The sequence below is a fragment of the Pituophis catenifer genome, unplaced genomic scaffold (genome assembly GCF_029215685.1).
Source record: "Pituophis catenifer annectens isolate HBS135680 unplaced genomic scaffold, rPitCat1.0.hap2 SCAF_3, whole genome shotgun sequence".
In the NCBI taxonomy this organism is placed as follows: Eukaryota; Metazoa; Chordata; class Lepidosauria; order Squamata; family Colubridae; genus Pituophis; species Pituophis catenifer.
This window is the reverse complement of record NW_027256883.1, coordinates 120,163,023-120,186,885: the sequence shown is the minus strand read 5'-3', so window position 1 is coordinate 120,186,885 and position 23,863 is coordinate 120,163,023. Positions and strand designations below refer to the sequence as shown.

Genomic DNA, 23,863 nt, shown 5'->3' with positions numbered 1-23,863 from the left:
GTGACGATTTGTTTATCCGACAGGCTAAAATATAATGTGAGTTCTTTCGTTTGGGATTAAGTATTATGGTTTGTCATCCCCGATTTATGATTTAGCGCAAATCATTGCCAGGATTACATAGATAGTTTGATGGACAGACAGACAGACAGACAGATAGATGATAGACAGACAAAACAGAATGAATGAATGAATGAATGAATGAATGAATGAATGAATGAATGAATGAAATGAATGAATGAATGAATGCTTTATTGGCCAAGTGTGATTGGACACACAAGGAATTTGTCTTGGTGCATATGCTCTTGGAGTACATAAAATAAAAGATATGTTCACCAAGAATCATAAGGTACAACACTTAATGATAGCCATAGGGTACAAATAAGCAATCAAATCATACTAGGAAACAATAATATAAATCTTAAGGATACAAGCAACAAAGTTACAGTCATACAGTCGTACGTGGATGGAGATGGGTGATGGGAACGATAAGATTAATAGTAATGCAGACTTAGTGAATAGTTTGACAGTGTTCAAAGAATTATTTGTTTAGTTTAATTATTTTTATAGCCAGGCAAAAACATTTTAGTGTAGTGTTGTCCGCCGCCCCCCAAGCGGTTTCATTAAGTCAATGGTTCAATATCATATGGATGAAGAAAACTGGGTTGAGTAATTCAGGGTTACTTATATATAAACACATCAATACAAACATAGCCTACCAGCCACTGCCCTCTTGGCCTACAAGTTGCCAATTGAACTTGCTCCTCTTAAAACAAATTGCAAAATTATAAAATAATAACCACCGTGCCATTTACTCTTATTTGCACCGGTTTGACTCTTATTCTTAAAATCCCGTCTCTTTAATCGCAAGCCGGAAATGCAGCACGTCGGACGGTTTAGCCGCTCCTCTCTCTGATTAGTCCTTGTGCTCCTCTCTTCACCATCGAGTAGAAGAGACCTTCCCCAGTCGAGATGTAAGTCGCCGGCCGCTGAGGCTGTCGGGATAGCGGCGGCGTGCCTTGCCTTGCCTTGCTTTGCTTTCGACCGTCCGCGGGGGTGGGCGAAGGGCGCGCGGTTAGCGCAGAGGGGCGGCGCGCGAGAGAAGCGAGGGAGAACCAGCGGAGCCTTTCCGCGGAGTCCGGCCGATTGAGAGGGAAGCACGGCAGTGCGGCGGCTTTTTTGGACGCGATGGCGGGCGGGGGCAGCGCTGGCGAGTGGTGCCTCATGGAGAGCGACCCAGGCGTCTTCACGGAGCTCATCAAGGGCTTCGGTGAGATTTGTGGCTGGACTGCCATCGCAGCCCCCTCTCTCCGTGGCGGTGGGGCTAAAAGAGAGAAAACTGGCCAAAGCGTCAGATTCGACCTTGATGGGCTCGATTGGGTTCCGGGGATTCCCAGCATCGGTTTGCAAACGCCTCATTGATTTAAGGATGGATGCGGTTTCTGGCCATGTACAGAACGCGATTCCCTGGTTAACGACCGTTTTGCAATTCAGTCATTGGAGCAGCAATTCAGGAATAACCAGAGACAATGCCTAGGGCAAAAGCTATCTTGCTTATTTAGCATCTTGTGTTAGAGGTGATTGAGACGTCCTCTGGATAGGATTATTTCCTCCCACGTGTAGAGAATCCTTTTTCCCCCCCTTGGTGCACACCAGATTTGTTGTTTTTCTTTGGCATTAAAATTGGTGGGAAATGGAGACTAGAGGTGGTATTAACATCCTTTTTATGCCCTAGTAATGGATCTGGAGGGATTTCTTTTTGATTGTTGGTAAATCTAGATGGCTTATTTATGATGAAGTCACAGGTATGTAACAAAAGGAAACAGATTATGGAAAGCGTAATAGGCATTGCCTCCCCTTAATTTGGAAATGGGGAAAGAGATGCATACACATCAATTTGAATGTGACACAGCAGCTTTCCATAAAACTTATTTTCAAAAAAGAGCAGCAGCCAGAGACTCTGTTTCTGTCAGTGCCCCTTCTGACATGCATTTGTAAATGTGCACTGATTAGATCCGCATTTTTCCATTCATTTCCAGTTTTGTCTACTAGGATTTCCTAGTGGTCTCCCAATCAAATATTAACTAGGACCAAAGCTGCCCCCTTCTTCAAAAGCAGTCAAGATTGGCTGGTGGCTGTCGTGTTAAATGCATTAAATTTATATTTCAGTTGTGTATCTATGATTAACAACGTATAATGTAACAAATGCCTGAAAGTAAAATGTATTTGGGTCAGAATTTTGTGAGTGCAAACATATTTAAGGCAGATGCTTGAAGAGCTGGATTGACTTGTAATTCCTTTTTAAATTAATGCTAAATTTTGCCCTTGGATTTTTCCCATATAAACTGCCCCTGGATGACTTCCAACCTGTTTCTTAATTTTCAGGTTGCAGAGGAGCACAGGTTGAGGAGATATGGAGTTTGGAGCCTGAGAACTTTGAAAAATTAAAGTAAGTATGTTGCTTGTAGTTACTTACCTTTTGTTCCTTGTGTGCATCCTTGTTATATAAATTAGGTTCTATATTTCCTGCCAACGGATAAAGGAGATTTGCTCAGAACTTTAGTCAAGCAATTCACATTATTGGAAAAAGCAATGAAGATACCTTTTAGATTCTAGTCCTTTATAACTTTTATAAGTACATAGTTACATTGCGAGTTCTAATGGGGAGGGGAGATTGAATGCTACCAGAGATCTGTGAAGTTATTTGCTGTGCCTGTTGCAAAGTTTAGGTACTCCAGTGCCCAGTAATTGTGTTTCAGACAACACAGATACAATATTAATTGAAAGTATGATTCCTCCAAATATTTTTATAAGGCATAGTATTTTCCTCTCCAGCTTCTAATCAGTTATTGTTTTATGCTTTAATTACAATACAGCTTTATTTCCTGGTCCATATATATGTTTCCGTTTTCAACGTATTTTGTGTTTTTCTTTATCTGTAGGCCAGTTCATGGACTGATATTTTTGTTCAAATGGCAACCAGGAGAAGAACCAGCTGGTTCTGTTGTTCAGGATTCTAGATTAGATACATTATTTTTTGCTAAACAGGTATGGTAAATTGGAAAACTCTGTGTATCCAAGACAGTTTCTTTTTAAGTAAAAGATATAAAAATTATCTTCTGAAATATTGTGATGAAATATTGTATTTCATCACAATTCTGAAATATTGTAAATGAAATAGAAACATGGCAAACAGGTTCAGTGAAGTGCAGATAAAAATCATTTTAGCATAGAACTAGAAATGTATATAATAACATTTTTATTTTTAACATTTAAACAAAGATACTATTTTATAAATAATGTGAATGCATAATTGTAGTGTGACTAAAGATATGCCTGTATGTTCTGATTCTAATCATGGAAAATGCTTCATGATCTACAAAGCTGTGTGTTCTTAGCTAGAAGAACGTTTTTGAATTAATAAGTATATAATTTATATATATAAAGGTCGACCCCGAGGGCCCTTGTATGTGGGGTGCCACAGGGGTCGGTTCTCTCACCCCTTCTGTTCAACATTTATGTGAAGCCGCTGGGTGAGATCTTCCATGGTTTTGGGGTGAAGTATCATCAGTATGCTGATGATACTCAGCTATACATCTCCACCCCGGACCACCCCAGTGATGCCCTTAAAGTGATGTCCCGGTGCCTGGAGGCTGTATGGATCTGGATGGGGAGGAACAGACTCAGGCTCAACCCATCCAAGACCGAGTGGCTGTGGTTTCCGAAGTCCCGATATAGTCAGTTGGTGCCATCACTGACTATTGGGGATGAGTCATTGCCCCCCACGGAGAGGGTTCACAACTTAGGTGTCCTCTTGGACTCACGGCTGTCTTTAGAAGAACACTTGACGGCTGTGGCCGGGAGGTCTTTTTATCAGGTTCGCCTGATTCGCCAGTTGCGTCCCTTTCTGGATCGGGACTCGTTAAATACGGTCACTCATGCCCTCGTCACTTCACGCCTGGACTACTGTAATGCTCTCTACATGGGGGTCCCCTTGAGGAGCACCCGGAGGCTCCAGCTGGTCCAGAATGCGGCCGCGCGGGTAGTTATGGGAGCAGCATGGCGCTCCCATGTGGCTCCCCTCCTCCACGAGCTGCACTGGCTCCCTGTGGTCTTCCGGGTGCGCTTCAAGGTCTTAGTTACCACCTTTAGAGCACTCCATGGCTTAGGACCGGGGTACTTACGAGACCGCCTTCTGCCACCAATAGCCTCTCACTGCCCAGTACGCTCCCATAGAGAGGGGCTTCTCAGGGTGCCGTCAGCCAAACAGTGTTGACTGGCGGCCCCCAGGGGGAGAGCCTTTTCTGTGAGGGCACCCACCATCTGGAACGAGCTCCCCCCAGAGATACAGAAGATTCCGGATCTGCGCACTTTCCGCCGTGCCCTGAAAACATTCCTGTTTCAGCAGGCCGGCCTGGCCTAACTTTCCCTTTATATTGCTTTTGATTTTATTTTAAACTGGGATGTCTTGAATTATCTAGGACCAGAGTGTTTAGTATATTTTAATTAGTTTTTTTTTAACGTTTGTATTACATGTATTTTTATCGTTCGCTGTTCACCACCCTGAATCCCTCAGGAATAGGGCGGTATATAAATTTAATAAATAAATAAATAAATAAATAAATAAATAAATAAATAAATAAATAAATAAATAAATAAATAAATAAATTAAATAATTTGCCTTTTTTAGCAAATTTGAGGATGACATATTTTTAAAACTATGAAATTGACCATATATATATAGTCTTTGACTTACGACCATACCTGAGCCCCATATTTATGTTGTTAAGCAAAACAGTTAAGTGAATTTTGCCCCATTTTACAACTTTTCTTGCCTCAGTTAAGTTAGTAACAAGGTTGTTAAATGAATTTAGCTTCCCAATTGACTTTGCTTGTCAGAAGATCAGAAAAGATGATCATGTGACTCAGGGACACTGCAAATATGTGTCAGTTGCCAAGCATTTGAATTTTAATTATGTGACCATGAAAATACTACTAGTCATAAGTCACTTTTTTCAGTGCCGTTGTAACTTTGAATGATCACTAAATGAACTGTTGTAAGTCAAGGACTACCTATATACTTTTTCAAACACTCTTTATTATAAAATTGGATTTTGTTTTTTGTTTGTTTTTCATTTCTTTGTTTCAGAATTCTAATATCTTTAATATAGCCAGAAAATTATCCAATTATTGCTTTTATTCCAGCAAGCCGGGCTGGCCTAATTTTTAAATTTTTAATCGTTAACTTTAACTTTTAAATGTCCAAAACGGGCAAATTATTTAATATTTCTTAAATTGTTTTTTAAATTTTATATCTGTGTGATTTATTTTGGCTGTACACCGCCCTGAGTCCTTCTGGGAGAAGGGTGGTATATAAATTAAATTAATAAAATAAATAAATAAAATAAATGAAACAAAATTTAATCAATTTGATTTGATGTGTTAAGATAGCGAGCGTAGTGCAGTAAAATTTAACTCCAGGGGTATAATGTATTTTCAACTGTCCATTTTCCATGAGGATGTCATCTGTGTAATGTTTTTATTATTATTATTATTATTTATTGAATTTCTATACCGCCCTTCTCCCGAAGGACTCAGGGCGGTGAACAGATTAAGATTTCATATACATATAATTTTTTTTATTTTTTTTTTTTATTTTTTTTAAGGAGGAACAAGGTAGAACGGGACAAGATGACTTCTGATATGCTTAGGAACAGACTGAATTGTGACATTGCAATTACCATTACTTTAGGAAGAGATCTCTTTATTCTCTTGCTTTTCTTTTCTTGTCTGTTATGTTTCAAACCCAAAACTACTTAGTGTGATGTAAATAGCAGAATTACAGTTCTTTCTGCTTAAATTTGTGGAGATAATACTGTACGTTAACCTAATCACATGAGAATATACAGTTGAGTCAGTTTAACTTGGATAGAAAATAGAGAAACAAAAGTTTTACTTACGGTAATTTAATAACTTGTGATGCACTAAAACATGATGTAACATTTGATTCATTATGAACTAATTATTGTTTATATAAATCTTAATTCCTAGATTTCCTTTATATATTTTTTCTGTTTGTCTTTTCTATCCTTTGAAGGAACAATTTCCAAATACAGAACTCTTTAGCCGCCAATTGTTACTATTTCTTAAGAAAATGTGTGTATAGTTATCAGACAAGTTATTAACCAAGAATAGACTGACTTTTAAATCCCAGCAAATTAAATGACTCATGCAACCGTTGGTCCATTTAATAATGCAAACCAAAATAATAACAATATGACAACCACAAGCAACTGGTATTGTTATGTTAATGTATTTAGGACGAATTACAGGAATGGATGAACATGTGTAAGTTGTTTACATTAAAAAAGCTGAAGGATAAACTATTAGCATCAAGTATATTTGACCATGCAAACATAGACCCATGTAAACAGTTTTGAAATTTAAAAGGGGTTGCAGTAAGTAAAGTTAGTGATTTCTACAATATGCACAAATTAAATTATTTTTTATACTCTTTACAGGTAATAAATAATGCTTGTGCAACTCAAGCAATAGTAAGTGTTTTGTTGAACTGCACCCATCAAGATATCCATTTAGGAGAAACACTGTCTGAGTTCAAGGAATTCTCTCAAAGCTTTGATGCAGCGGTATGTGTAAAAATGATATTTTGGAAATGTCATTGGAAAATATTTGGGAAAATTTGGGTAGTCCTCACTTTATGATCACAATTGGGATCGGAATTTCTGTTGTTAAGCAAACCAGTTCTTGAGTGGGTCATGCCTTATTTTACAACCGTTTTTTAATCATGGTTGCTAAACTAATCACTCGTGTTGTTAAATTAATCATGCAGTCATTAAGTGAATTCTGCTTCCCCATTGACTTTGCTTTGTTCTGAAAACTGGTTCGTAAAAGTCAGAAATGGCCATTACATTACCCCTACCTCTTATCAGGAATACATGCTGGTTGCCAAACGCCTGAATTTTGATCATATAACCCAGGGGGATGCTATGATTGTTGTAACTGTGAGGACTAGTTGTAAAGACCAGCACTTTTTCTTTGGTACTGTTGTAACTTTGAATGGTTGCTAAGTGAATGATTGTAAGTCGAGTACTAATATAATTACAATATTTTTTTTTCCTTTCAGATGAAGGGCTTAGCATTAAGTAACTCAGAAGTGATACGGCAAGTTCATAATAGTTTTGCTAGGTAAGAAGACATTGAAATATTTCCCAAGTAAAATCTGTTTAGAGGGGAGAGTTGTATCATTCGTTCATGTGTTGCACTTCTCTTGCAGACAACAGATGTTTGAATTTGATGCAAAGTCAACAGCAAAAGAGGAAGATGCCTTTCACTTTGTCAGCTATGTTCCTGTAAATGGTCGATTATATGAATTGGATGGTTTGAGGGAAGGTCCAATAGACTTAGGTAATATTTTCATTTCACCTATGTAGTTGCCAGTTTTTTTAACCTGAGATTTTTTTTTTTAACTGCAGCATGACATTCTGAAAATATGAGTGGAGCTCTTGCATCACAATCAGGAGGCTGTGAGTTCGATCCTAGGTAGAGGCAAATATTTCGCGCTCTGGGCACGATGAGAATATATTTGCTGACTATAACTCTGCATTGGCGACAGGAAGGACATCTGGCCAGTAAACACTCAGCTCCATTCAGTTGCCCAGACTCCACCCTGCAAGGGATTATGGAGTCATTAAAAGAAGATGATGACATTCTGAATGTATCAATGGGGAAGGGAAGCTAATGGAAATATTTGGAATTTTAAGAGCAGGTTACAGATACTGCCAGAAAATGACTGTCATGATAGATGTTGTCAGTCAAAATCAGTTAAACAAAATGTTGTTTTCCTTTCACTCTTTAGCTCAAGGGTGCCGTTTAACATCCCAGCTTACTTTTTTTAAAAAAAAATTGGTCAGCACATTTCCCAAGAACTGGCCTGCAACCAACCTACCATTTTATTTTTTATGGATACTTAGGCCCATAATAAAATAAATCATTATTGGAGATAGTGATGATGGCAAAGCTTATATAAACAAGGTTGAAATAACTTGATTTTATTACTCCCAAGTTGCAAGCCTACGTCTGTGTATTGATTTGTATTATTTGTGTACTTCCTTGTTAGGAGTGTGCAATCAAGATGATTGGATCAATGCTGTAAGGCCTGTCATAGAAAAACGGATACAAAAGTAAGTGTTTATAACTATATTTTAAGCTCTTTCTTATTAAAAAAATTAAAAATTTAGATTTTGTTCTTGGTAAGCTAGCTGAAGAAATTAAAACAATGGCTTTTACTTATCCGGGTATTTATAGAAAACAATTTTTGGGGAATTCTCTTTTATATGTCAGCCTTATGATCAACAGGCACACTTTTATTTGGCTAATCCAGAAGCAGCTACAGTGGAGTTCTTCATACAATAGAAACAGGGATCCACTGTAACCATATCAAAAATGCCTGCTGCCACTCCTCTTAGGAAAGGAATATATGGAGATGATAACATAAACATATTATTCCATCTTTATTTTTATTTCAGTTAGTTAGATTAAAACAATGTTATTTGACGTTCTGAAATCTTTAAGCATCAAACTTCAGCTTTCAGGTAAGCATAGCTGACAAATGTACACAAAATGATTGGAGTCCTATCACAGGGATTTTAACCAGGAGTTCTTTGTATATATTTGGCAACTATTAACACTTTGAAGGGCTGTATTACTGAAATTCTCCATTGTTTATGTGATAAATAGAGAGCAATGTTCAGTTTGGCTTTGCTTGTGATATATTATTGAAATGCTCCAAAAGGATTTAATATCTCTGAATATTTTTAAAATCATAACGTAGTAACAGCAATATGTAATAACTCTCTGTTTTGCAGGTATAGTGAAGGTGAGATAAGGTTTAACCTGATGGCAATTGTATCTGATAGAAAAATGATATACGAACAGAAAATTGCAGATCTGCAGGGACAGCTGGCTGAGGTATTTATCAATTAGATATGCTTCTTTGTAATGGCTGGGATGTGAGGGTGAATGAAGTACCTGGAGCACCTAATGCTACATAACATTTTAGAAGCTAAGCTAAGAGATTTATATAAGTGATTTAGGAATGTAAAATCATAAAGCAGTTATCAGATTTAGATAGCATGATTTTTCCTGTTCCTCCCTCCCCCCCCCCCTTGCCCATTCAGTAACTAAGCATTATCAATTTCTTTTGAACCTGGAAAAGGGTGAGTTAATAAGCTGAAATTAAACAGTTTTTATTTAACTTCAAAATTCATCTTCCAGAAACTATTACAATTACCCGTAAAGTGTCTATCATTTTCCTAAAAGGGAGATTCTTCTAAACAAAACTGCATTATACAGATTATTAGAAAAATATGGCTTCTAGAGTCGAATACCAAACTAGAACATTACATTATTAAATTAAGAGGAGTTTGGCAAGCATTAAAAACAAGCACTAGAAGGCAGCAAAGAAGTGGATTGTATGCTTTAGAAAAGAACTTTTTGTTTCATTTGATCAACAGTTCTGGAAAACAAATGATTGCATACAGTCTTGTGGTGTTATGATTGGTCCTAAAATAATACTGCCCAAATCAAGAGTTTGGATTTATCTTTCCTATATATTAAGCTTTCTATTTATGTAAAAGTCTGTATATGATGCTTGAGCTTGCAAAATATGAAATCAACCCTTTAGTTCAATGTATATTATTCATGTTCTGCATTTCTGGAATGGATGCTGTGTTCAAAATGCTGTTATTTAATTTAATAAAACTATTTTTTCCCAACAGGAAGAGCCGATGGATACAGACCAGAGCAGTAATATGCTAAGTTCCGTTCAATCTGAAGTTGCAAAGTATCAGATGTTAATTGAAGAAGAAAACCAAAAATTGAAAAGGTACAAGGTATGTAGGCTGCTCCCTTTGAATGGTACAAAGAGGTAATCTATTCGTTTGAAACATTAACCCTGTACTAAGTTGTTTTCCACAGAGATAATCACTGTAAAATAATGTGCTCTTTAATGTTCAGAATAAAAGTAATCTTAGAAACCAAATTCATTCAAGATGAGTCATTGCCTCTTAGAAAAAAAAAAGAAAGTAATGTCATATCAAACTACCCTCATTAAAAATGATCCAGATTTTCAAAGTTATTGTTAGATCTCACTAGCAAGAACCAAGAAAATGGGGCCTACTCTTCTTTCATGGTTTGCTTGTTTGCACCTTTCCCTACAGCTCTGTTTGGTCTCTCAGAATAAATAAAAAGTGAGGAGGACATGTAGGACATTCTCAGCCCAACTCACCTCATTGGTTATTGTAGGAAAAATAAGAGAAGAAAGGTGTGTTGGATATATTCGCTGCCTTGAGTTAGTTGTAAATGAATAAAGATTAGATATAAATAAAGAATTTGTAGCAAGAATATCCATGGTTTTGTGTAGTAAGGCATCAGGCTAAAAACCAGGAGGCTTTGAGTTCTAGTCCTGCCTGGACGCAAAGTCAACTGGATGTCCTTGGACCGGTCACTTTCTCTCAACCTAAGGAGCAAACCACTTTTGAAATCTTGCCAAGAAAACTGCAGGGAGCTGTCCAGTCAGTCGCTAGGAGTTAAGACTGATTCAGAGACACAAGTAAAGAAAAAGAAAGAAAACACTTGACTAGTTATTTAGTTCCTGCTTACATTTCCCCTACTCGGTTTCTTTCCTGTTGTCTTCTCTGGTATATTTTTGCTACTATTATGGCAGGGATAGTTGTGATGAGACTTCATTTTAATATCTGTTCTCCAATGCAAATTTCTGGGACAAAATATTTTCAAATATTTTTGCGTGGATTAATAATATTTTGAATGTCAATTCCTTATTTTTGTCCCTTGTATAAGATCTGAATGTTTGAGAATCATAAAGAGAAATTAGTTTTCATTGTAGACTGGTTTGTTTGTGTATTCCTCTATTGAAATATATCAATTTCATTTTAGTTACTCAAAAGTAATAATTGCACTTATTTCATTCTTTTTTTTCCCTGGTTCCCCTTCCATTTTCTAGTGTAAGTATCATCCATCTCAAAGGCCAAATTCAACCTTTGCATCAAAAACAATTGTGTCATTCTGGCTCAAAGAAATGACTTTTGGCATTTTTTTAATCAACCCAGCTTTATATTGATTTCTTCGTTTGTTTTTGGATCTCCCAAGGTTTTTTTTTGTTTTGTTTTGTTTTTGTTGTTTTTTTTTACCATGCCCAAACAAGGACCCTGGTTCTACATTGCAGAGACAGGTTTATATTGATGGGCTAGCAATCTTTTAATTAATCTTTTCCATCACTATCATATTTCTAATTGAAGAACACCTGTTCAGTTTCTGGGGAATAAAAAAAAAAATCCCCAAAGCATAGTGTGAAAATTGAAGTGAGGTGTGTACAAAAACAGAAAACATACCTTAGAAAATTAAATTCCCTAGCCTATTTGTAAATAAGAGCAAATCATGTACACGTCATTCATTTTCTTTTGCTTTCAAAGCATTTCTACAATCTTATTTGAAAGTTCAAGGGAAATATTCTCAAAAAGCAATTCAATTTGTGAAAGGTTTAGGCACCCCTAATAAAATTGTATGCTTCAATAAATCCCTAATGAATACATAGTGACACAACCACTATATGATACACAATGAAACATGGTGCCTTTCTGCAAATCAGCATCTAGGGGTAATCATTTATATAGCTCAGTGTTGGCAAACCTTTTTGGCACCGAGTGCCAAAATGGGAATGCGCGTGCCCTCGTGCCGGAAATCAGAAGAGCAGATGATCTTCCAGTTTCCGGCGCGCCACCTGGTCTTCCAGCACATGCATTCGCGAAGATCAGCTGTCATGCACCCGCTCTGCCTGGCCTTTCGGGTGTCATTACGCCTCTCTGCCCACCCCTCCCTGGTCCTCGACGACCGGGTTCCGCAGCCCCAGAAAGGGAGAGAAAGCTCGGCAGGGAATGCCACCTCCCTCTGCTGGAAAGCTGGAGCCCCTTCCCAGCCTCGGAGGGAAGGGGCGTTGGCATTCCCGTGGCTCAGGTTGGTGGGCCAGCAGGAGGGAGAGCTTCGCCCCAACTCTGGCCGGGATGAAGCACCCCCCCAGCCCACCACCGAGAACAAGACAGTGCAGCCCCCTGCCCCTTCCTGGCCTATTCCGGGCCAGCGCCGCCTCTTACCCCTTGGCGTCATGCATGAGGACCTGCACTCTCCTCCGGCCCTCCTGGGGCAGTTTGCCTCCCTGAGGCGGCTCCTCCTTTTCCTCCTGGCTGCTCCAGAATCCCAGCTGGAAGCGGCAACGCAAGAACCGCCACCACCACCTCGCCCCTCACAGCAGCAGTGGGCAGGATGGCCAACTGCCCAGCCAGCAAACACTGCCCTGCTTCTCTGGGTGTCCGAGCCGGCCAGGCACTCCGGACTGTGGGCATGCATCGGTGCCACGGGCTGGAAGGCTGGGGCTGCGCAAAAAGCTTGGGCGGGGAGGTTTTGTTTTTAATTCTTGGCAAACTGCACTTAATTTGCTAATGTAAATAGGTGTCAGTTGCCAAGTATCAATCGCAACCTACAATGGTCATAAGTGTGAGGACCAGTCATGTCACTTTTTTCAACACAGTCAATAGCTTTGGACAGTCAAAATTGACATGGAAGAGTTTTTTCCGCAGCAGATCTTGCTGATACGTTTGGCCATATCCAGCAAGATAAACTTGGAGAAATCGGTATGGAGGTCTTCAGCAAGCAGGAATATTTCTTAGCCAGAAGAATTCTGCAAAGAATAGTGAGAAGAAAATTCAAAAGCAAGAAAAAAGAAATCCCATCACTTCCAGAATGTGAATCTCTTTGTTGGAGAGCTGCTTTGCTCAGGCTATTCATTATATTTCATGGCTAGTTAACCTCTTCCAATCCCATGCCTTTTTGAAATTTCTTTTCTACCTTGTTTCTAGGGGGCAGTGCAACCTGATCCCTGCAGCAAGGTCAGATAGCTTGTAATCTAATTCATTTGGTTGCTGTTTTCAAATTCTTCCTTTATTTTAGATCACCTTCATATATTTAAATATTTGATTCCTAATGGAAAGTGTCACCTCTTTCCTCTGTGGTCACTGTTAGAGAAACCAACCAGGTTGTTGGAATAGCCAACTAAGTTCAGTGGTCATTTCAAGTGTAAGACTAGACAATTTTGTTCATCCTTAAATGGCTAAACAGTTGTATTGGAAAGTTCTTTTGGAAGAAAGGCTAACTACCAAATTCAGAGAACAAGTTCCTTAACAACCTAAATGTTTGTTCTACTTCTTGGGACATTTAAGCTTTCAAACCAAATCCGTATCTCTTGTCAGCCCCATATAAATGTTGAGCTTAATCTTAAAAACTGAAGATTAAGTACGTAATTTAAACTACAGTATAGTATTAAAAAAATCTTACATGCATATCTTGATTGCAAGACTGAGGATACTTTTGTTATCACTGATAAATTTTTAACTAAGGATTAAGAAGATAAGGTTGAAGATTAGCTATCTCTCTTATTACAACCATTAGCTATAATCATTCCTCCTCTTCCCTTCCTTTCCTGTATCTCCATCCCTATCCCATTCCCGAAACAGTGTAGTGCTTTTATCCAGAAAATTACCTCACAAAAGTGATTCTGTGTAATAGTAATGGAATCGAATGCTGATCCATGCCATGTTTCTTTTGTGCTTACAGATTGAAAACATTAGAAGAAAACACAACTACCTGCCATTTATCATGGAATTGCTAAAAACGTTAGCAGAACATCAGCAGTTGATTCCACTAGTAGAAAAGGTATTTTGTCTTATGAGTAGAATTCTACCTGATTTTTACCTAATATAAGCCCTACCCCCCCCCCAAAAAAAGAAACCCTAGTTAAGGTCTCCATCAGCGGGAGCGTGGCCAGCGCTGGAGGGCATGGGGACTGACGGTGTCCGGCAGCAGCCACAGCCTGCACAGCACAGGTGACTTGATCACCTGTCTAAGTGGGAGGCAGAGGCAGGAGGAAGGCAGGTGATCCTGACACACCACACTGGTCATGGTAAAGCCGAGAGATGCGAAGACAAATCTCCCACAAGCAGAAGTAGGCCTCCCATACCCATCTCCTGAAAATAAGCCCTAGTGCTTATTTTGGAGGCCTCTCCCCCCCCCAAAAAAAATAAGACTGGGTCTTATTTTGGAGAAGATACAGTAGGTGGGGGTTTGAGAGTACAGGTAGTCCTCGACTTACAACCACAATTGAGCCCATTTCTGTTGCTAAGGGAGACATTTGTTAAGTGACTTTTGCTACATTTTACAGCTTTTCTTGCCATAGTTAAGTGAATTATTGCAGGTGTTCAGTTAGGAACATGGATGTTAAGTGAATCCAGCTTTCCCATTGACTTTGCTTCTCGGAAGGTTGCAAAAGGGGCTATATGACCCAGGACATTGCAAGTTTCATAAATATGAGTCAGTTGCCAAGAATCTGAATTTTGATCACATGACCATGGGGAAATGCTGAAAAGATCGTAAGTGTGAAAAATAGTCATAAGCCACTTTTCTCAGTCTCATTGTAACTTCAAACAGTTGCTAAAAGAGCTGTTGTAAATCAAGGAGTATTTGTAGCATCTGGCTGAGTGGAAAATTAAAAGTAATTATTTGCAGATTTCTCTTCTGAATGAGAGAGATAAAGCTATAGGGACGAGCTTTGTGGTAGCTGTACAACCACTAGATGGCATTCTCGAATCATGAATACATTCCTCTAAAAAGTTGACTTGCAGAATGTCTCTTATTTCTCTAATTACTTTCACTTGCTCCGTTGTTCCATTTCTAGCTGTAACACTGATTTAGTGATATGGCTAAGTTCCAAGCACGTTTGGGAAAGAAAGTAACATGTTTTGCCTGTCCTCTGTTCTCTTAGGGTTATTAAACTGAAATGGTACATCTAACCTGATTTTGATTCTTATCCTGAAATAGCCTTGGACATGTTCTTTCCTACATTAGATGTAAAATATGAGATTCTAATGCTTAGGAAAACCAGTTTAAAGGTTTTACCAATAAGATTTTTTTTCACTTTTAAATAAATAGTTTAGCTCAGTTCCTTGCTTTTCACAATTTTCATATACATGTTTAGCTCATCACATGCTACCAGGCTTTCACCAGAAGATTTTAAAAAACGTTTGACAGTAATTCTACTGAGTGGTAGAAGTTGAGTGCAAATGTACCCAAAGTATATACGTGACTTGTAAGTCATAGCCAAATTAAAGCTCAGTGACTTCAGTAAATGTCTAAGTATGAATAAAACTGGACCTAGCTCTTTGTAATTTTGTGTGTTGGATTGCAAAGATTTTGCTCTTTCTTAACATGAGTATAATCAGGTGTCAAGAGCCATACTTAACTTGATAGGAAGAAAATATTTGATCTTCGGAAGGAGTTTTAAAATCATGCTTTTTTTGTTGTTGTTTTTCTTCAGAACATTAAAATACAAACTCCCCCCCCCCAAAAAAAAATACAGAAACAAAACAAAGCTAAACACGATTGCACCCAAAAAATGCATAAAAAACCAAAACAGACATATGCATAAATTGTCCATCCTAATTGAACACTGATAAATATATTTCAAATAATTTGCCCCCCCCCACCTTGCGAAGCAGGCACACAAATTGTAAATGTGTACAACACTATTTACCCAACTCACTTAGCCTGACATCTATCTAGTATATAAAAACATAGTTAACAAGTAAAACAAACAACTAAATTAAACTTCTAAACCCTCTGTTAACTATTCATTGTATTTCACTTGCAGAAAGTCCGTAATGGCTTATGGTCTGCCATAAATCACAACAATAATTATCTCTGGTTCATTCAAGAATCAACTGATTCTTAATGATAAGGTCTTTCTTTAAAATATTAAATGGAATCTTTTCTAACAATTGTATTTTATTATCCCAAATCATAAATTTCCGTTGTGTGTGTGTCTCTCTCTCCACAGCATTTGTTGTACAAAAAAAATATCTATAAAATTACCGTATTTTTCGGAGTATAAGACGTACCTTTCCCACCCCAAAAGAGGTTGAAAATTTGAGTGCATCTTATACTCTGAATGTAGCTTTTTCGAAGCTTTTTTTCAGCCCTAACAAGGCACTAACGAGGTGCTAGCAAGTCTTCCCAGCTTTGCCTGCTCCCTTGACTCTGCTGTGCCAGTGAAGTGATCTCCATGCTTTGCTCCGACTCTCAGCTGTTCCTTAGAAGCTTTTTTCAACCCTAACTAGTGCTAGCCATCTCCCTCCTCCTCCCACCTTTGCCTACTTTTCTCATTGCTGCTTCCTCTCAGCTGTGCCTTAGAAGCTGTTTTTTATCCCCAAGCAGGGGATAAAAAACCAGCAAACTAATGTGCTGAAACTCACCAGACTAAGGACACTAGCCAGATGAATATCTGGTAGGCAGATTTTTTCCCCCTATTTTCCTCCCCAAAAACTAAGCTGCGTCTTATACTCTGAAAAATACAGTATATGATAACATATCTTAACATTTGTTTTCCGATTGAGTTTAATAAAACCATTCCCCAATCTTCCCCAATCTTACAAAAGTCAAGTTCATCACTGGTCAATTCCTGTCAACTTTGAGTTTTTAGAATCCATATCTTTCTCAGAGTCCTCTAATCAATTTGTATTTTCCAAGTCAGCCTTATCTTTCAGGGCTGCCAGCTAAAACCATTCTTTGTTTTATAAAATGATGTTAAGCCTGCAGATTTAAACTGTTTTCTGCACCAAAATGGCAGAAATACATGCCACCTTTTTTAGTAATTGTGTCAGATAGAGCTATAGAAACAAGGTTTATTGTTGCAGATTGGTCAGTTTAAATCCAGTTTTAATTCAGTAAAAATCTGGACATTTCAGAAGAGCATATCAGCCCATATAAATGGGGTTTTTTTTGCAATTAAGTAGAATAATAGATTCTTGATTTAAATAAAATGAAAGTTAATAAGTTCATTCAGATTGTTCCTTTAGTACTGAAGTTATTACAAATAGATTCAGCATTTTATCAGCTGAAGAAAATGTTCTTATTTTTTTAATATCAGTGTTACATCTGGATGTAATTGGAGCTTTGTATTTACATCAAGAACCAACAATTGAGGTTAAAATAATGGATATAAAAATTTATATACTGTAATAGAGGGTTTTTTGTTTGTTTGTTTGTTTGTTTGTTTGTTTGTTTGTTTTGCTTATTGGACAGTTTCAGATGATATGTTGGTACTTTTACACTTTACTGAGCTTCCGCCTAGCATATACAGGAATAAATAACTCCTTTGAAATGTAGCTGCCTTTTTAGAATGCAGTAATCTTGATATAATTGTCCTATAACTGACATTAATTTATATTGGAGTCACATACTTGTTGATAATTTATCCTTTATATATCCTTTATATAAAGAATTTTACTGGATCTAAGTTAAAGTACAGTGAATTTTTTTTTCTAAAATAGACATGGGAAGATTTTGTTTAAAAAGTTATCAAGTTCTCTCTTTCTAAAATAATGCCTAACTTACATTAGAGCAAGCATTTTTATCTTTATAACATATTTATTGCTAGTTTGCTATATAACACCGGTAAAGAAATGCTGATAATAAAACCTGATGATTATGTACAGATGTCAGCTTATGATCATTTATTTAATGATGATTCAAAATTATGATAATCTCAGAAAAAGTAAGATATGACCCATCGTCAAAGTTCCAACCGTGGTACCACCATCCCCAGTGAAATGATCATAATTCAGGTGCTTGGCAACTGGTTTGCCTTGGCAATAGTTTCCTGTTGTGATTCCAGTTTGTGACCTTCCCAGACAGCTTTCAATTAGCAAAGTCAATTGGGGAAGTTAGATTCACTTAACAACCACAGAAATTCACTTAATAACTGGGATTAAAATGCTCATAAAATAGGTCCGATCACATTGTGATTCACTTAATGACCGCATTACTTAGCAACCAAAATGCTGGTCCCAGTTGTCATAAATCAATTACTGCTTTAGTCAGAAACCGTGAAGAACAATTTGAGGATTTAATGTACCATTAATGTCTTACCAAGCTTTTAGAAATACAACATCAATACTGGTGCTCCAGTGGCTGGCTCTAGCTCTCAGTGCCCAATATTATAATTATTTCATAGCCTGCCTTTTCTCCATAAACTCAAACAAGCTTACAAGGGATCTTTATTTTATCCCTACTACAATAACCCTTTGAAGCAATTTAGATTAAAAGAGAATGGTTTCCTGAAACTTCACACAGGGAACTCTCACGCCAACACTTAGCCAGTACACTACACCAGTTGTTCTGCAGTGCTGTTTTGAGAAGTAAAGCAGATGGATTAAGGGAAATTATGATTCTTCCTTAAACAGAGAGCCTCTGCTACATCCTAATTTGCTCCACAAATTGATGGAGGTGTTCTGCTTGTAGAAGGGCAGGACTGCATCAGCACGGAACATTGGCTGACAGATAAGGTGAAACCCTCAGTTCTAAATCATAAAGAATAGTTGATATGCAGTCTATCCTGTTTGTATACTAAATATTTCAAGTGCAGAATCTTGCACATGTTGGATCACAGCAATATGTATGTATGTATGTATGTATGTATGTATGTATGTATGTTACCAAAATGATGCAATTTCTTTCTACCTGACTTTATCTTTTAGGCAAAAGAAAAACAGAATGCTAAGAAACCTCAAGAGGCCAAATGAAAATCAGAGTCTTTACAGGGTGGAGTCCTGGAGAAGAAAACGTGCTTCTGAATGTCTTTGTAACTTTGCAAGACTTGTACAGTTTAAATTTGTCCAGCACACATTTGCAAATTTGTCAGTTTGTCCTGTCTCATTTGCACGGGGGGTCTTCCCTTTTTCCTTGTTGGTATCATGTGCATGAGCTACCACTCAGTAATGGTTTTAGAATCTCTGTCCAATTCCAGTATATAAAACAGTGATTTCTGATTGATTCTTCATACGTAATCAGGAAATGCTGCTGCAATTTGTATAGACCCAAATTGGTGCAAGTAATGTAGAAGTTTTTACTGTAATGAACATATTTAAAATATCTTGTCTCTTAATGAAACCATGGATATATAGTTATGTGAAGAGAGCTTAACTTATTTTTACAAATAAGTTGGTCTATCTTTGCTTGCTACCACTACTTATCTTGGTCTTGGAATTGTTCAGTGACTTGACCTAAGTTGTTTTTACGGAGTTATGTCTACATTTTCTACACAACTGAAGGTAAAAAAATAACATTGGAATGATTGACAAAGACCAATGCATAAGCGTAAGAGTTTATTGCTTTAGTAGAAAAAAATAAATATTCCCATTTTTATTTTGGCAAATTATTGTCTGGTATGATAATTCTGTGTACTGTATGAATAATATGATTTTGTGAGGGGGGGGAATCTCTTGAACATTGCAATCCCTCGGAACCAGTATTCCTCTCACATTGGCCTCATGGTCTTCACCCGAGTTACACATCTGCTGGCTTCCACACTTGCAAGCAGAGTAATACTGCAGGTTGGCTATATTAGTAGATATAAACTGTAGAAATGATTGTGTCGCATAAAGAAGGGGTATTGCAAGTCTTCATCAAGTAGTGAATGCAGTATTGGGGAACCAGAAAAAAATCCTCCCAATTTGTGATAATAGAAGAGGATTGAATTCTATTAAATTCAAGTTCTAAATACTAAAAAAATGGATTAAATGAGTAAGCCATGACTTACTTGAAATTTGAAAAGCAAATGCAGTCAATGGAACCCAATCCCTCATTAGAACAGATAATATTTTTGAACGAATGAAGAAAATATATGCGGCCCAGAATAATATTGCAGGATCCAATCTGGGTCGGCCACCAGGACCAGAGCTTTAGTCTTTCGAGCTTTCGGATTTGTGCTGGAGCCCATCCTCAGGTAATTTTTCTCTCATCAGAATGTGGGCAATATTTTTGAGTAATTATAGAAATAAGTCTTAGTATAGGAATGATAATTTGGACAAATCTCAGATCCAGCAGATTTTGTCAGTTAGTTTGAAAGTGCACCAAATCATGTTTTGTTAAATTGAAAGTTTATTATATATTTAAAGAATTGAGAGAATCTGTTCTTAGAGGTGTAGTGTTTGTGGAAAAAACTAGCAAAAATAGAAGAGACAAATGCCCATTAGGAAACAGAAAAGTTGGCAACCCTTCTTTCATCTGACTTAAGTGGCCTCAAATTATGTTCACTACAGATCTGAGCATCCCTGATTCTTCAGCTGACTGACTGCTGAGATTTAGAGCCTGGCAGCATGTATAGAACTTACTGTAGGTTTCCTCAAACCTGATCTAAGTTCTTGGGTACTCAGAATAATATTTGTTAGGAGAAAGATGGTGAGCTCTGCTGAATGCAACCAAGCAGATGGACCACTGTGTTTTGGGAATGCTTTAATTTTGATCTCTTCACTAAGCAGGGGTTTGGATTTAATGACTTAAAATGGAGCCCTTTCCAGTTCAGTGATTCATCCCTACCAGCTTCAGCAATTGTTGTCAATGGAAATACTTGAACCAGGAGTCTTGCATTACAAAACAGTAGATGGTTCCTTAAATTGGTGAATGGGTGGTCTTTCATATGTTTATATACGGCCCTTCTGTTTTGTCTTCTGAGATTCTTAAATTAATTCAGCATGTTGCACAACAAACACATTATAAAAAGAGAAAAAGACAACAGCAGACTAAAAGTCATGACTTTCAAGTCAATTAGGAATCAGTCTAATACTAACAGAAAAAGCTCGTGACGACTGCCAGAACACCAAGAAATTTCTGGCTTTTCTAGGATAGAGCATTCCATATGCAGAGTGCTAGTATGACAAAAGATTCAAGCAATATTGCTGTATGTTGTACCTGTGCTGGTAGTACAGTAGAGATTACAGCTTCCTCGGAAGACATGACATGGAACGATCTTTTATTCTAGTTCAAGTTGTTATGGACTTGTAGAAGAATTAAACGTCACTAATAATCAAGAGGTGGAGATCCAAGCTAAACATACACAAGGTTTCTCATATTGTGCAACATAACTCCCATGGGAATCCTAAGCAAATCTGAGATAAAATTGGGTAGGGGTTTGCATAAAGACAACTAGAGCACTGTCAGCCTCTTCTGTTTGGTGGGTTTTGAAGACCTAAGAACCTAAAGCTGGATTGCTTAACTGGAATGCCATTATGTTAAATCTGTAGTGCAACCATTAAGTTGAGCGCTACTTGTCACCTACATGCCCTTCTCTCCAGACTCCTAGAAGATGGCTACCCCCTTTTAGGAGACGTTGATTCTAAGATTCATTGTAATACATTATATTGTTTAGACTGGGCAAGGCTTTTGAGCCTCATGGGATGTGCACCCATAGCTAGATCCCTGTCATAATTTGACCTGCTCTACCTAGACAACCCAGCAGCAAAGTCAGGATCTTCTACGATTGCTTCTTTAAAGAATACATATCAATCCAAATTAATTCTGGAATGGAAAATCAGAAGGAGATCAGAATGTCTATTTTAGAATTTAGACAAAACTAAACAAGCTCTCCTTTCTACACATTTATGTACATGTGAGTGCATTCCCACGTAAATGATTTTAAATTTCACTGCTTTTATCTTATAAAATATACATTGTTATAAGATATATATATTTATTTGATATATAGGCTAACAATTGTTTAAAATAACAATTTAAAATAATTGGTACATTTATTTTTCACATTTTTTTACTGCCCTGACATAAGACAGGGCACTGTACCAAAAATATTGAGATAATCAGTGTCCCTTGAATACATTTTGTACCAGTTTTATCTTTACCGGCAGTCACACAGAGTAAGTTACAGTAATTTACCCCAATGAAATCATTAGAAATCGTTAGGGGCTGGGAGAGTTTCATCATAATTCACTTATCAATTTAGGAGGTCTAAGATTGCAAAGGTTGAAAAAGCCTTATTATATCATCAAATTGTGTTACTTCTAACTTTCAAATAAATATGCTTTATATTATTTTAGTGTTATAAATTATTTTAAAATTCCAAGTAGTTTTCCACAGTAGTTAAAGCTGATAGCAAATATCCCTCAAGGTAGATCTCTGTGTTTTTCCTTGCTGAAAACAATATTTACAACAAAGCATTTAACCTACACAAGAAGTGTTGTCTTTCTAAATGCTGAAAACAGCATTTCATTAAGTAAATATGAAGGTGATGCAAGCTTTACACCATAATTGATTGTTTCCTAGTATGATTTGATTGCTTATTTGTACCCTATGACTATCATTGTTCTACCTTATGATTCTTGACAAATGTATCTTTTCTTTTTATGTCCACTGAGAGCATATGCACCAAAGACAAATTCTTTGTGTGTCCAATCACACTTGGCCAATAAAGAAGTCTATCTATCTATCTATAAGATAAGTAGTTTAACTTGCTTAATTAATTGTCCAACACATTCACTGTCTGTAATTACCTTTTAAATTCATACATATAATAATAGTTGTAATGCATTTAGATTTGATTTGTAGGAATTTTTCTTCAGAGGAGGAGTGATATATTGTGAAAATTAGACAGATTAAATTGCTGTGGGTGGTGGGTTAATTATACAAAAAAATATGTTACTGATAACTATACAGCTCAACAATTAGAGTAGAATGAGGGGACAACATATCTCCAGATTAGGGTTACCAGATATCTGAACAGGCAAAGGAAGACCCTAATATTGGAAAGGCAGACAATTTGGGCATGGGGGGGAGGGGAAGGCATGGGGGGTGGGGAAAGAAGACCCAGTAGCTCTTTAGTTTTCTTGGAATCAGCAATTAAAATTACAGTTTAAAAAGCTTGCAAAAATCTACTTAGTCCTACATGCTAATGCTGGTACATAATTACCAGCATTAGAAAGACCGGTTTTACAAGCATAACATTTTTTAAAAAAAATCTTTATATTCAAGAACATCTGCTACCGGTAATATAGAATCAACAACAAAGTTTTCAAATTGCACCAAAGAAATAAATGATCTACTGACTCGACGGATCATAGATATGAAGGGGCTAAATTAAAGCCAATTGCTGGAATCCAGATTTAAATAATGTAAATCTGGTGGTTGAATCTGTTGATAGACAAAGAAAGGAAAGAAGCGGTCAATTCACAAGGTCATATTACATGAAAATTTGAATGACTACTGCTGTGAAAATAGCCCCGCCCCCCCCAAAAAAATCCCAAGATACTAAAAAGGAAAAAGAAAACAAAAGCAATCAATATTTAATTTTAAGGCTATGCCAGTCAGACAGTGGACATGAGTTAAAAAGGAGGACATCCACTCCTTTTGTCAGATATCTGGTAACCATACTACAGATGCCTCCTTTAGCAGCTCCAGATAACGTGACCAATGTTAAGGATTGCTGAGAGTTATAGTTCGGCAACCTTTAAAGAGCAACAGGGTTCTCACCACCCTGTTAAAGCAATCTGTTTGAATACAATTCAGTCGCATTTCCCACCCACCACCCACCCGCTGTAGGCTTTCTCTACTGAAGAAATACAGCAGAACGTGAAATATTTGGAAAAAGAATTTGTCTATCCGTCCCTCGGGAAGATTTTTTTTTTTTTTTTTTTGGTATGAATCATGCTTTAATTTATTGCTTCCAATAAAGGAAATCTGTCAAGATCTGTTACTTTGGCAGTGTGGTCAACTCTGTAAGCAGATATGTTTAAAAGAATCCAAGATGGCAGCTATTTGGAGTTTTCAGAATTCAGTGACCCTGAAACGTTGTCCAAAATGTAGCAGCCAATGGCCTTAAGTCTATTTTCTTTATCTGAGGTTTTTCTCTCAACATGTTCAGAGGACATATTAATATTAA

The 23,863-nt window shown here is 37.3% G+C and overlaps 1 protein-coding gene across 3 annotated transcripts; it reads left to right on the top strand.

Moving 5' to 3' along the window:
* Positions 1 to 1,011: 1,011 nt before the first annotated feature.
* On the top strand, positions 1,012 to 19,351 carry UCHL5 (ubiquitin C-terminal hydrolase L5). Of its 3 annotated transcripts, XM_070939297.1 has the most exons (12): positions 1,012 to 1,267; positions 2,383 to 2,446; positions 2,940 to 3,045; positions 6,519 to 6,644; positions 7,142 to 7,203; positions 7,292 to 7,422; positions 8,135 to 8,198; positions 8,883 to 8,985; positions 9,795 to 9,908; positions 12,948 to 12,977; positions 13,702 to 13,800; positions 18,675 to 19,351. In XM_070939297.1, exons 1-12 carry the CDS (start codon positions 1,186 to 1,188, stop codon positions 18,717 to 18,719), a joined length of 1,026 nt encoding a protein of 341 aa, XP_070795398.1. In that variant the 5' UTR covers positions 1,012 to 1,185; the 3' UTR covers positions 18,720 to 19,351. The 3 variants fall into 3 exon arrangements, with proteins under 3 accessions (XP_070795398.1, XP_070795401.1, XP_070795399.1); XM_070939300.1 differs by lacking the exon at positions 12,948 to 12,977 and having other exon boundaries at positions 9,795 to 9,901; XM_070939298.1 differs by lacking the exon at positions 12,948 to 12,977.
* Positions 19,352 to 23,863: the final 4,512 nt, after the last annotated feature.

What these genes read in the sequence shown, in the direction of transcription:
- UCHL5 (XM_070939297.1), top strand. Translation starts at nt 1,186, where the DNA reads ATGGCGGGCGGGGGCAGCGCTGGCGAGTGGTGCCTCATGGAGAGCGAC. An exon ending in GGAGCTCATCAAGGGCTTCG is followed by an intron (nt 1,268 to 2,382) that starts GTGAGATTTGTG and finishes CTTAATTTTCAG; the next exon opens with GTTGCAGAGGAGCACAGGTT. An exon ending in TGCAGGGACAGCTGGCTGAG is followed by an intron (nt 8,986 to 9,794) that starts GTATTTATCAAT and finishes TTTTCCCAACAG; the next exon opens with GAAGAGCCGATGGATACAGA.